This window comes from Salvelinus alpinus, chromosome 6, assembly GCF_045679555.1.
Source record: "Salvelinus alpinus chromosome 6, SLU_Salpinus.1, whole genome shotgun sequence".
In the NCBI taxonomy this organism is placed as follows: domain Eukaryota; kingdom Metazoa; phylum Chordata; class Actinopteri; order Salmoniformes; family Salmonidae; genus Salvelinus; species Salvelinus alpinus.
In genome coordinates, this window is record NC_092091.1 from 21,491,472 (window position 1) to 21,506,031 (window position 14,560).

At 41.0% G+C, this 14,560-nt stretch overlaps 1 protein-coding gene across 2 annotated transcripts in view; it reads left to right on the top strand.

The window, feature by feature from the left end:
- LOC139578351 (phospholipid phosphatase 2-like) overlaps positions 1-13,952 on the top strand; it is a 35,318-nt gene extending 21,366 nt beyond the window's left edge. For both annotated transcript variants that reach the window (XM_071405815.1, XM_071405816.1), the window contains exons 2-6: positions 2,203-2,354; positions 2,552-2,814; positions 3,057-3,114; positions 9,349-9,525; positions 9,891-13,952. In XM_071405815.1, coding sequence (XP_071261916.1) covers positions 2,203-2,354; positions 2,552-2,814; positions 3,057-3,114; positions 9,349-9,525; positions 9,891-10,043 — 803 coding nt within the window. In that variant the 3' untranslated portion in view covers positions 10,044-13,952. The remainder of the gene's footprint in view (positions 1-2,202; positions 2,355-2,551; positions 2,815-3,056; positions 3,115-9,348; positions 9,526-9,890) is intronic.
- Positions 13,953-14,560: the final 608 nt, after the last annotated feature.

Sequence of the window (14,560 nt, forward strand, 5' to 3'; positions counted from 1 at the left end):
AATGATCCCAAACACACCGCCCGGGCAACGAAGGAGTGGCTTCGTAAGAAGCATTTCAAGGTCCTGGAGTGGCCTAGCCAGTCTCCAGATCTCAACCCCATAGAAAATCTTTGGAGGGAGTTGAAAGTCCGTGTTGCCCAGCAACAGCCCCAAAACATCACTGCTCTAGAGGAGATCTGCATGGAGGAATGGGCCAAAATACCAGCAACAGTGTGTGAAAACCTTGTGAAGACTTACAGAAAACGTTTGACCTCTGTCATTGCCAACAAAGGGTATATAACAAAGTATTGGGATAAACTTTTGTTATTGACGAAATACTTATTTTCCACCATAATTTGCAAATAAATTCATTAAAAATCCTACAATGTGATTTTCTGGAGAAAAAAATTCTCATTTTGTCTGTCATAGTTGAAGTGTACCTATGATGAAAATTACAGGCCTCTCTCATCTTTTTAAGTGGGAGAACTTGCACAATTGGTGGCTGACTAAATACTTTTTTTGCCCCACTGTATATCAATCTGATAATTATGAAGTAAAACGCTTGCTTTGTTTATTTCTTGTTTCGTCTATTGTTGCCATTGTCCTGGCTGGAAGAAGGTTCAGTGAAGGGGGAGGTGCAGCATTAGGTAATACAGTAGGGGGAGCGACTGCTTCTTAAATGTAATGTTTTATGCGTTCTCCACACTCTCGCCCTTACAAGAACGTCCTCTGAGAATGCACTCGGAGAGTGTGGAGCACGATAGTATGCATATTGAGAAACACCCTGTGCTTAAAAGCACTGTCTGTGTGTGTCCCTAACCTTGCCAACAGACAAAGCTGTGAATGGATCAGTGGTTCACCAGTCAGGGCCTTGATTAGCTCCGCAACAGTAACAAGGTGTGATGTGTAATGAGAGAAAAAGAAATGGGTGGAGAGAACGTTTCTTTAGGACCATCAGGTGACATCCTGACAACTGATACACAGAAATGTGTATGGCAACTATGTTTGGTGGGACGTTGATGGAATATTCTAACCCTCAGAAAACTGGACACATGAATTCTATTGCAACGTCCCATGAAACGTGTCTAAATATTAATATTAATATTGGATATTCTGAGAACATGGTAACCACGTTCTGGATTGGTTTGACATTAAGGGAATGTTCACCTAACTCTAACCCCAAAACATGCTGAATAGGTTGTCATTGAATGTTCCTGGAAAACTAGACACTCAAACATCAGTGAAACATTAGGGCTAATATTACAAACACTTTCTCTCTCCCTAGAATTGTTAGCTGGGAGGAGCTCCTAGCAGTTGTACCAATAAGGTCTTTTTCACATACGTTTTAATTTGTAGATTCAGCACAGACTAGAAGAGTATTATTCATTAGGTTGAGTTTATCAACATGAACTGCAGTAACGAACGCATAATGCCTTCCTCATGGTGTGTTTGTGGCTTTGCATCACACATTAGACAGGTTGAGCGTGTGTGTGTGGATTCGAAGATGTTTTCCGAATGTTTCAAGTACATTTTCCATCCACTCTATAGCCTTGAGAGGCTATATTTGGGTTTGTTTGTGCACACCACCACATCAGTCAGTCTTCTAAGGAAGTGCACTGGGGAGGGGTGTGTGTGTGTACATCTGAGTCCATGTGTTTGTTTTTGCAATCTCTTACTCTAAAGATTCTACTAAAACATTTCACAACCTACTTCAATGTGTGGTGTGCACTGCTTTGGTATGCTGGGCTTTTCTGGGCCATGAATGTGATATATTTTCAGGATAGTGTTGTTCCACTGAACGAGGTCTTCAGGAAAGGAGGAGAGAAAAAAACTTCTCAGAGCTCCTTGAAGAAACATTTAACCTTCCAGATTGAATAGTGATGTAATGTCTGGGTTTCTGGAAATGTAAAATATATGTTATTTAACTGATGGATGCTCTCGTAAATCTTTATATACGTTAGCTTGAATCAACAGCATTATCATGAATCGCTCCTGATGTACTTTATCACCCTTTATTATAGGAAAAGTCAATGCTGGTAGTTGAAGTGAAATAATGAAAGAGAAAATAAAATTCACATCCTGCTAGTTCAGATGCTGGACATAAAAATGAATGAAGAATGAAATGATGTCAGCAGTTGGATCATATCCATAAAATTGTTGCAGACATCATTTTTCCAGTTGGAGTGAATTAACAAGTTGCCTGCCTGCTCTTTCTTCTCATAGCGGCACTGCCTTTCCTCATTATGACCGTCGTTTTCCGGCCCTACCAGAGGGGTGTGTACTGTGACGATGAGGACATCAAGTACCCCCTCAAACCTGACACTATCACCCACGGCCTGCTGGCTGCAGTCACCATCTCCTGCACCGTCATCATCGTGAGTCCCGCCCTATACTTTCCTCTCTGACACCTAGGTGAGATAAAGAACGTCTGACTACATTGATTCCCAGATCAGTGTCACAAACATGCGTTTCTCTATGTAGCCAGTGGACCAAACCTGATATTAGCTGTCATACTGGAAGATACTGGAAGGTTAGATGTAATTCAAGCTCCTCTCTCTTTCTCTTCCCATAGCTAGCATCAGGAGAGGCCTACCTGGTCTACAGTAAGAGGATTCACTCTAACTCTGAGTTCAACGGGTACGTGGCGGCGCTCTACAAGGTGCTAGGTACCTTCCTGTTCGGGGCAGCTGTCAGCCAATCACTGACGGACCTGGCTAAGTTCTCCATTGGACGCCCACGGCCCAACTTCATGGCCGTCTGCAACCCCAAGGTCTGCAAAGGCTACATGCTGGATATCAACTGCACCGGCAACTCTCATGACGTCACTGCGTCCAGGTAGTTACTGAGGTAGAGGGTGTCAGGGAAATATTGTTGACCGGTGCATTGCTCTATGCCAGTGGTTAGTGCTGAACTGGAACCAATGCTGGCACAAACTGCTGCTCACCAGGACAAGGGTTGGTGACCACAGCTTAATGCTCTGGTAGAAACACACTGAATAGATCCACTGTAGTCTCCAAACAGTCATGACAGGTTAACATTACCATTTTTAAGAACATACATTTTTTCAATTTTTCCAGGTTGTCCTTCTACTCCGGCCACTCCTCCTTCGGGATGTACTGTATGCTGTTTCTAGCAGTGAGTATACAAGGCTCATGGAACAGATGCAAATATCGACTACAAACACCCTTATATTCAACATTCTGAAATGGAATCAATTGATGTAACGCCTCTCCATTTAAATTAGGAGTAATGGGGTAGATATGAAAAGGCAAAATAGAGCAGGTTTTACTGAGAGTGATTGTGCTTATATATATATATTTATATATATATAAGCACAATATATATATATATATACAGTGGGGCAAAAAAGTATTTAGCCAGCCACCAATTGTGCAAGTTCTCCCACTTAAAAAGATGAGAGAGGCCTGTAATTTTCATCATAGGTACACTTCAACTATGACAGACAAAATGAGAAAAAAAATCCAGAAAATCACATTGTAGGATTTTTAATGAATTTATTTGCAAATTATGGTGGAAAATAAGTATTTGGTCAATAACAAAAGTTATCATAGTTGAAGTGTACCTATGATGGAAATTACAGGCCTCTCTCATCTTTTTAAGTGGGAGAACTTGCACAATTGATGGCTGACTAAATACTTTTTTGCCCCACTGTATATATAAGGGCAAGTCAAAAGTTCAGCTGAATTTGGACACAGAGGCTAATGCCCTGCTGGACTGTCATAGACCGGAGATGAAGGCTAGGCCTGTGTTCTGTTCCTGGTTATCTAGTTCAACTGCCCTGGCCCTTGTCATTGTGAAATGTAGTATTTATTAAGATCCCCATTAGCTGCTGACAAGGCAGCCGTTACTCTTCCTGGGGTCCAAACAGGAATAAAACAACACATCACAACAAAACAATAGTCTACATCATAAATAAAACAATTACATCACAACAAAACAATAGTCTACATCAGTGGTTCAAACATTCAACCTCCAGCTAGCACCACGGTCAGCGCACTCTCAAATGTTGTTTTTTACCATCATTGTAAGCCTGCCACACACACACACACTATACGATACATTTACTAAACATGAGAATAAGTGTGAATTTTTGTCACAACCAGGCTCGTGGGAAGTGACAAAGAGCTCTAATACAATAGGAGCAGGGCACAAATAATAATATAATAATGATAAATAATTTTACTCTTTATTTAACCATCTTACATATGAAACCTTATTTGTTCATCGAAAATTGTGAATAACTCACCACAGGTTAATGAGAAGGGTGTGCTTGAAAGGATGCACATAACTCTGCAATGTATTGGAGAGAGTCTCAGTCTTAAATCATTTTCCACACAGTCTGTGCCGGTATTCACATAGGTACGTGGTTGCAAAGGGCATCAGTGTCTTAACAGCGCGTTTTGCCAAGGCAGGATACTCTGAGTGCAGCCCAATCCAGAAATCTGGCAGTGGCTTCTAATTAAATTACATTTTCACAGAACCGCTTGTTGCAATTTCGATGACGCTCTCTTGTTCAGATATGGGTAAGTAGACTGGAGGCAGGGTATGAAAGGGATTTAGAATCCAGTTGTTTGTGTCATCCGTTTCGGGAAAGTACCTGCGTAATTACGCAGCCAACTAACTCAGGTGCTTCGCTATATCACATTTGACATTGTCCGTAAGTTTGAGTTCATTTGCACACAAAAAAATCATACAATGATGGAAAGACCTGTCCGTTGTCCTTCTTAATGCAGACAGAGAAGAGCTCCAACTTCTTAATCATAGCCTCAATTTTGTCCCGCACATTGAGTATAGTTGCGGAGAGTCCCTGTAATCCTAGATTCAGATCATTCAGGCGAGAAAAAACATCACCCAGATAGGCCAGTCGTGTGAGAAACTCGTCATCATGCAAGAGGTCAGACACGTGAAAATTACGGTCAGTAAAGAAAACTTTAAGCTCGTCTCTCAATTCAAAAAAACGTGTCAATACTTTGCCCCTTGATAACCAGCGCACTTCTGTATGTTGTAAAAGCGTTACATGGTCGCTGCCCATATCATTGCATAGTGCAGAAAATACATGAGAGTTCAGGGGCCTTGTTTTAACAAAGTTAACCATTTTCACTGTAGTGTCCAAAATGTCTTTCAAGCTGTCAGGTATTCCCTTGGCAGCAAGAGCCTCTCAGTGGATGCTGAAGTGTACCTAAGTGGCGTCGGGAGCAACTGCTTGCACGCACGTTACCACTCCACTATGTCTCCCTGTCATGGCTTATGCGCCATCAGTACAGATACCAACACATCTTGACCACCAAAGTCCATTTGATGACACAAAGCTGTCCAGTACTTAAATATCCTCTCCTGTTGTCCTGGTTTCCAGTGGTTTGCAAAAGAGCATGTCTTCCTTAATTGACCCTCATGAACGTATCGGACATATACCAGGATGATGAAGGCATTGTTTGGCCTTTTCCCCCAGCATTGTCCCAGCCATATCCGTGGCAGCAGGAAAAATTAAGTCCTCCACAATAGTATGGGGCTTGCCTATCCTAGCCACTCTGTAGCTCACCATATAAGACGCTTCTAGCCCCTTCTTATTAATGGTATCTGTTGCTTTTATACATGTCTTACTACTTGAAAGTCGTCTTAATTCTCACTCAAAAAACTCCTGTGGCTTATTTTTCAAATTGGCATGTTTTGTTTCTAAATGTCTGCGCAAGAGTGAAGGTTTCATCGAGTTGTGAGATAGTACTTTTGCACATATGACACACTTTGGCTGAGGAAAGGCACTACTCCCAATATTAGTGAACCCCAAATCAATGTAGTTCTCATCATTTTTGCGCCTCTTCGATGGTCTGTTGTTCGGTGCTTTCCCGGGTAAGGGGGCAGTAGCTCTTAGTAACTGTCAGTGTCCATGCTAGCTGGGCTATCAACAAATGTAGATTTACTGATGCTAGCATTGGATGTGCTCTTGGAAGCAAAACAACTTGTGTTGTCGACAGGTGCAGGTGTAGTACAGCTGGTAGTAGCGGTACTACCAGTAGAGCTGGTATGTGTCTCTATGGACGCGGGCCTTAAATTTTTTTAACCATTTATCCATTTTAGCGCAAACGGAATGAGCAGCAGCTACATTTGGCTACATACGGACCGTTAGTGGGATTCCCACGAGAGAGTAATGGTTAATGTGATTGGATGTTCATTATTTGACTAGGCTACCTGAATTTGACATTGTTATTTCGCTGACCACTAGATGGTTTAATTGTATTTTTGGCAGTGAAACGAGGCTACTAAGGTGAGAAAAAAAACTCACCCAAATGTATAGCCTCGTTGGAAAATATAAATGAACTGTTTGAAAATGTGAAGATAATTTTTTTAAACAAATACAAATAAAACGTATTTTTTTTAAATGTGAATCACATTTTTATTTGGCGTACCCCCGACCGCATTGCGCGTACCCCCAGTACCCAGTTTGGGAATACCTAGTCTACATCATAAATAAAACTACATCACAACAAAACAATCTACATAATAAATACAAAAAAATATAAGAAGAAGAAATAAATTAAATAATTATCAAATAAAACAACTATATCACAAGAAAACAATCTACATAATAAATACAAATACAACAAATATAAGAAATAAATCAAATCAAATAATTATCAAATAAAACAATTACATCACAACAAAACAATAAATAAATAAACATAAATAAATAAAATGATACATCACACAAGACATTGTGCACTATACAAATTTACACTGCTCCACAATTACACATGTACAATATAAAAGGTACAATAATACAATATTACTGTGTGTGCATGCGTGTCTTTACAGTCCGTGTTGTGCCGTGAGGTGTTTTATTTTTTATTATAATGTAACCTTTATTTAACTAGTCAGTTAAGAACACATTCTTATTTACAATGACAGCCTACCGGGGACCAGTGGGTTAACTGCCGTGTTCAGGGGCAGAACGACAGATTTTTACCTTGTCTGCTCGGGGATTTGATTCAGCAACCTTTCGGTTACTGGCCCAACGCTCTAACCACTAGGCTAACTGCCCATGTTTTATGTATTTTTTTCTGATTTCACTGCTAGCTTGAGTTACCTGATGTGGAGGAGTTCCATGTGGTCATGGCTCTAGTACATTGCTGTACAGTGCAATGCACTGCATTTCCCAGCCTCTATTTTTGGGCTTAGGGACTGTGAAGAGACCCCTGGTGTCATGTCTTCTGGGACATGCATCGGTGTCTGAGCTGTGTGTTCGCTGTTTGAAGAGACAGTTTGGTGCTTTCAACACATCAATACCTCTCACAAAGACAAGTAGTCTTGTCTGCAGTCCATCTCTCCTCTACTTTGAGCCAGGACAGATTGACATTCATGTTCTTGATATTAGCTCTCTGTGTACATTTAAGGGCCAGACGTGCTACTCTGTTCTGGGCCAACTCTAATTTCCCTATGTCCCTCTTTGCAGCACTGGACCATATAACTGGGCAGTAGTCCAGGTGTGATAAAACTAGGGCCTGTTGGATGTGTTTGGTTGATTGTAATGTCAAGAAAGCAGAGCGGCATTTTATCACAGACAGACATCTCCCCATCTTAGCAACTGTTGCATCAATATGTTTTGAGCATGTAAGTTTGCAATCTAGGGTTACACCAAGCAGTTTAGTCTGCTCAACTCACTCAATTGCCACATTATTCTTTAAAAGATTTAGATGAGGTTTAGGGTTTAGCTTTTAGTTTAAGTATTTAGGTGTAGCTTATTACTAGCCTCCCATTCTAAAAGTGACTGTAGCTGTTTATTATAGGTTGCAGTGATTTCACTTGCTGTGGTAGCTGAAGTGTAAATGTTGAGTCATAAACACACAAGCTTTACTCAAGGCTAGTGGTAGGTCATTAGTGAAAATAGAAAACAGCAAAGGACCAAGACAGCTGCCTTGAGGTATATCACACTCTACCTGGTTTACGTGAGAGAGGCTTCCATTAAATAAAACCCTCTGTGTTCTATTAGGTAGGTAGCTCTCAATCCACGATATGGCAGAGGATGTAAAGCCATAACACATCTTTTTCAGCAGCAGATTAAAATCGATAACCTCAAAAGCTGCACTGAAGTCTAACAAAACAGCTCCCACAATCTTCTTTCTGCTTATCATCAGTCATTTGTCTCAGTGCCATACATGTTGCGTGCCCCTCCCTATCAGCGTGCTGAAAGTCAGTTGTTAATTTGTTCAGCTGTTTGAACCAGAAATGGGTACTTTAATATTCTTGGGTAGCGGAATTACTTTTGCTTCCCTCCAGGCCTGAGGGAACACACTTTCCTGTAGACTTAGATTGAAGAGATGGCAAATAGGAGTGGCAATACAGTCCACTACCATCCTCAGTCATTTTCCATCCAAGTTGTCAGCACCAGAGGGTTTGTCATCATTGATCGACAGCAATAAATCTAGCCATTGACAGACAAGGCAGGCAGGAGACTCTAGCAGACGACTCGGTCCTCACTGCCAATCAAAGCAATCAGTAATCTGCTCTGCTTTGTTTCTCACAGACCCTTTGATATTCCCTATTAGATGTGATTAATATCTCCATCTCCCTACAAGTGTTGAATGCTGAGATTGAGTGTATGTGCGGTAGGGGGGCACGCGTGGATGCCAATTTACACACCTACTATGGCAGGAGCCTGGTCGCAGCCCAGAGAAATGAATGTGCCAGTTAGACACTCTGGCAGCAGCTTTCCTCTTCTGTGAAAATGGTTTTCAGTCCATAGTTGGGTATAAATTAGATCAACATTCAACGTCTTTTCATGGTTTATGCAATTCAAAGCATACCATATTTCAGTTTTTGCTGGGATTTGAGTTAGTATGAAGGGGCATTTAACTTTTAAATGATTGCCTGATATCATGTTTATCTGACTAAATCAAATCACATTTCATTTAATGTGTATTTAACAAAGTAACGACACACTTGACAGAAAGAAATTAAATACAATTCTTGCCTGTTACATGTTTATCTGACTAGTGACTACATGTAGCCTGCTGATGTTAGCATTTTGTAAAAGCTGAACAATGTGCTTTCATACTAGCCACTTGTAGAATGGACTCCCACACACTGTATACATGAAAATAACATTTACTAACAAATGCTGTGTTTCAGATGTTCATTGAGGCATATTTGATGGACAGAAATATGATGATAGGCTTAATGTTACTGGGGCCAGTTTACAGTCAAATAACATTGCCTTATTTGGTGAAAGGGTTCACCACTTGTGAACACAAAAACCACTAATGACCTCAATCAGCAGTAAAAGCAAATAGTCTTCAAACAAAGATAGCTCTACTTATGAGAACTGAAACATCTCCTCCCTCTCTTTCTCTCTAGTTGTATGTCCAGGCGAGGCTGAGGGCAAAGTGGGCCAGACTCCTCCGACCCACAATCCAGTTCTTCCTGGTGGCCTTTGCAGTGTACGTGGGCTACACCCGCGTGTCCGATTACAAGCACCACTGGAGCGACGTTCTGGTGGGCCTCCTCCAAGGCGCTCTCATTGCCATCCTCAACGTGAGTGTTGTCTGCTGGCTTTCTACTGTTCCTAGTCCCCTGTTTTGATTTAACCTCTTTCAGCAGCGCCTTTGGGAAGTCTCGGAGACGTGGGTGATTCATATTGGAAAGCGTAGCCGCGATTCGTATTTCAGACTACTGCATGCAATTGGGGACCCTCCCAGGCCCAATGTTTTATGACTTCTCTGGCCTGGTTAGAGAGCTGGAGGGGTTATGCAACGCACTGTGTGTTCCTCTCAGACGTGGAGCAGCTGCATGGTGCTCTCCACCACCAGACATACAGTATACAATCACATTTTCCAGCCCTACTCTTGGTCCTCTCACTTTGTCTGACCCACACCATTTCACTCCTCTCCTCCCTACAGGTGCGCCACGTGTCAGACTTATTCAAGCAGGGTCCTCCCCACTGCTCCAGCCCAGAGAAGGTCGAGAACGAGGAACTGGAGCGCCGCAAACCCAGCCTGCAGATGGCAGATGCAGATCACAACAACCATTACAGCTACCCAGGGCCTGTGTGAGAGGGGCCAACCCAGTCAACCACTCTCACAACAAGCTCCCACAAACCACTGGACTGACTGAGGGGGCTGCGCACATTACCAGAATCCTCTATGGCCTGGGTGCACCAGCGCATGAGTGGGAGAGGACTTTTATATTGAGGCATCATCATTGATGTTCACTAGTTTTTTAGTATATTCGTCTCAGATGTTTTTATGTTGCTTTTTTTAACACAATAGATTAGGTAAGAGTACCAAACATTCAGATAAGAAAGAAAGACCATTCTCAGAAGAGAAGATGTCTAGATGAGTCCCATTTTAGTGCACCTTAGTCATATGAGTAATCTGAACTTCAGTGGGAGTTTGGGATTGATATGTTGAATGTTTCACCTATGTGAAATGGACTGCAGAGATTTAGAAATGTTGATGTTGATTGTGTAAGCTTGATATACCACTAGATCACAAACAATCAATGCAAACGTTTGGCATAAAGATTTTAGAAATTGAAAATTTGAAATTTAGACATTTTAGCTACGCACATTCTAGCATCAATCACTCTAAAAAAAAAATTATAATAATAATGACGAAATCAATGTTTTAACAGGAACATTGTTCCTTTGACAAGAATTGAAGGTATTTGGAAAGTGCATATTCATTTTTATTTTATAGATTACTTTATTCACAAGGTTGGAAATGTCTATTATGCCAGCTCTGTTAAGGTATTGTGCAATCACAATCACCCCTGTTAGCCACTATGAGCCACAAATACTGTATCTGCTAATATTATGGCATTTTTCTTTTTTCAAGTATGTTATTTTTTTCTGTGGCCCATATCAAACCAGTGCCTTCTTGGACTAGTGCCCTTTAAGATTGACACAAATGGATCAGATTCCAAGTTCAGAACACAAACCAGATACCTTAACATGAGCCTTTTAAGAGTTGTAATGATACAGCTTACCATTCGAGTCATTTATTGCAAGCTGGTATAATGCTCTATGCAAAGTTCAAAGATTTTTCCTTACCTGTGTGGACTGCTGGGGCTAATTTGTGAAGAAATGCTCCTGTACAGTGACTATGTCAGGCCTGGCCCTGCTTGGCACAGGAGGACTGATGACAGATCAGTCAGCTCTGGCAGAGAGAGGCTCACCTCTGGTAGTGATTGTGAGGCTCAGAGAGCTGACTCAGAGCTGGCTTGTGACTGTGGAATGGCAAGGTACTCAGAGGGGCCTCCTGCGGAGACGCGGGTCCTACGGACTTCAAGAATTTTAAAGACTTTTCTTTGAATTCCATAAATGATAACCACCTGGAGCAGCTTCAGTGAAGTGTTGTTGTTGTGTAACGTCTCACCTGTGTATTACTGAATCCCCCAGCGCAAATTTACCCATGAAGCAATAGTATCACAATGTTATGGGGTTTGAGTTTCCTCCAGGTTTCCATCATAAAAGGCGTGTGTGTGTTTCATATGTAATAATACTATTCCCATTAGAGGATTGGTGCCTATGGTCCTGGTTGGCCATTATATGTACAGTTGAAGTCGGGAGTTTACATACACCTTAGCCAAGTACATTTAAACTCAGTTTTTCACAATTCCTGACATTTAATCCTAGTAAAAGTTCACCACTTTATTTTAAGAATGTAAAAGGTCAGAATAATAGTAGAGAGAATGATTTATTTTAGCTTTTATTTCTTTCATCACATTCCCAGTGGGTCAGAAGTTTACATACACCCCATTAGTATTTGGTAGCATTGTCTTTAAATTGTTCAACTTGGGTCAAACTTTCCGGGTAGCCTTCCACAAGCTTCCCACAATAAGTTGGGTGAATTTTGGCCCATTCCTCCTGACAGAGCTGGTGTAACTGAGTCAGGTTTGTAGGCCCCTTGCTCGCTCACGCTTTTTCAGTTCAGCCCACACATTTTCTATAGGATTGAGGTCAAGGCTTTGTGATGGCCACTCCAATACCTTGACTTTGTTGTCCTTAAGCCATTTTTCCACAACTTTGGAAGTGTGCTTGGGGTCATTGTCCATTTGGAAGACCCATTTGCGACCAACCTTTAACTTCCTGACTGATGTTTTGAGATGTTGCTTCAATATATCCACATAATTTCATGATGCCATCTATTTTGTGAAGTGCACCAGTCCCTCCTGCAGCAAAGCACCCCCACAGCATGATGCTGCCACCCCCGTGCTTCATGGTTGGGATGGTCTTCTTCGGCATGCAAGCCTCACCATTTTCCTTCAAACATAACGATGGTCATTATGGCCAAACAGTCCTATTTTTGTTTCATCAGACCAGAGGACATTTCTCCAAAAAGTACGATCTTTGTTCCCATGTGCAGTTGCAAACCGTAGTCTGGCTTTTCTTATGGCGGTTTTGGAGCAGGTGCTTCATTCTTGCTGAGCAGCCTTTCAGGTTATGTCGATATAGAACTCATTTTACTGTGGATATAGATACTTTTGTACCTGTTTCCTCCAGCATCTTCACAAGGTCCTTTGTTGTTGTTCTGGGATTGATTTGCACTTTTCGCACCAATGTACGTTCATCTCCAGGAGACAGAACGTGTCTCCTTCCTGAGCGGTATGACTGCTGTGTGGTCCCATGGTGTTTATACTTGCGTACTATTGTTTGTACAGATGAACGTGGTACCTTCAGGCATTTGGAAATTTCTCCCAAGGATGAACCAGACTTGTGGAGGTCTACAATGTTTTTTCTGAGGTCTTGGCTGATTTCTTTTGATTTTCCCATGATGTCAAGCAAAGAGGCACTGAGTTTGAAGGTAGGCCTTGAAATACATCCACAGGTACACATCCAATTGACTCAAATGATGTCAATTGGCCTATCAGAAGCTTCTAAATCCATGACATCATTTTTTGTAATTTTCCAAGCTGTTTAAAGTCACAGTCAACTTAGTGTATGTGAACTTCTGACCCACAGGAATTGTGATACAGTTAATTATAAGTGAAATAATCTGTCCGTAAACAATTGTTGGAAAAATTACTTGTTTCATGCACAAAGTAGATGTCCGAACCAACTTGCCAAAACTATAGTTTGTTCAAATTAAATTTGTGGAGTGGTTGAAAAACGAGTTTAATTACTCCAACCTAAGTGTATGTAAACTTCCGACTTCAACTGTATGTCAAACATTATGCTGTTCTGTTCACTGTACATTTATCAATCCATAGCTGTTTATGTATACACAAAAGGAATCTAAATAAATACCAAATACACCATGTTTCAATGCAATGCCATATTTTTATATTAACAAAACAGCTGAGTCTCTGCGTAGCTTTCATCACGGTTGAATCTTCGATGTATGCATTGTCTTGACACGTTATTTGTCATACATTCCATTCCACATTTAATGAGTTTGCATTCCAAAGAACTCATTTGGTAATCAAATAATTGGATGCCACGCTGGTTTCACTCTTGCAACACATTTCACAAGTATGGGTTAGGTGGTGGGGCTTGTGAGTTCAGAAGTGTGAAATGTAACTGATCTCACATTGTGTCCGAGTGATTTGTAATCGTGATGAGGTGGGTATGATATCAGACTGCGTTTTGAAGTAAATCTGTGGGCAATAAGAGAAACAGGATGCGTTGCCATCTAGTCTGGTTTTGACTAGATGGGATATAGCTTTTGTCAGATTTGACTTTTTGTAGCAGGTTAGGATAATATAGCAGGTTAGAAGACATAGGTTAAGGTTAGGAAAAGGGTTAGAGCTAGCTAAAATGCTAAATGAAATCAACTTCTGGTGTCAATTTAACAAAAGCTGTATCCCTTCTAGTCTGGGCATGCTCCAGCTAGCTTGTTTATAATAATCATGAATCATGATTTCCAGCTGTTCTCTGCTTGATGATTCCAGTCCCTCTGCAATTACTTACTGTACTAGGTGGAAGGTCTCACTCAGATATCAAAATAAAAAAATGTATGTAACTGTTTGTTTATTTCACAAATATACAGTAACTTATATACATCTACTGATAAAGGATTGGTATCTGCTTTTCTGGATCTATTGTTTGTGAGAGAAAAACCTGGCCATAGAAAGATAATCCCTATGAGTTTGACATCCTTCCTATTGACAGTGGAATTCCCATGAGTACGTTTTTCTGACTGTTAAAAACACCCTGCCTCGCCTATTGTTCCTGTGCAAAGAGGAAACCAACATTCTCTGGAAAAGGCTATTTGCTCATTGTTCTGCTACTACCATGGTTCTCTTATCTGAGTTTCTGTTCTTGTGTGAGGAGGGTATATTTAGGGATTCTTCAGTTTCCTTCACTGTTTGTGTGCACTTGGCCCTGAGTATTTTCACTAGCCATTGTAGGGAGTTTATCCTGTGTACATTAAAGAGATGAATAGAAATATCACAATCATCAATGCCTGTTGGGTTTCTGCTCTTGCTCACTTGTGATGGAGTAGAGCTTTGGAGAAGCTATCTTGAGGTGGTTAATCATGACACTTCCATTGACATTTTCTGACCATTTAGACATAGCGGTAGCAACACTGACTACATTAAGTTATTAGTTTGATTAGTGTCTGAGAGC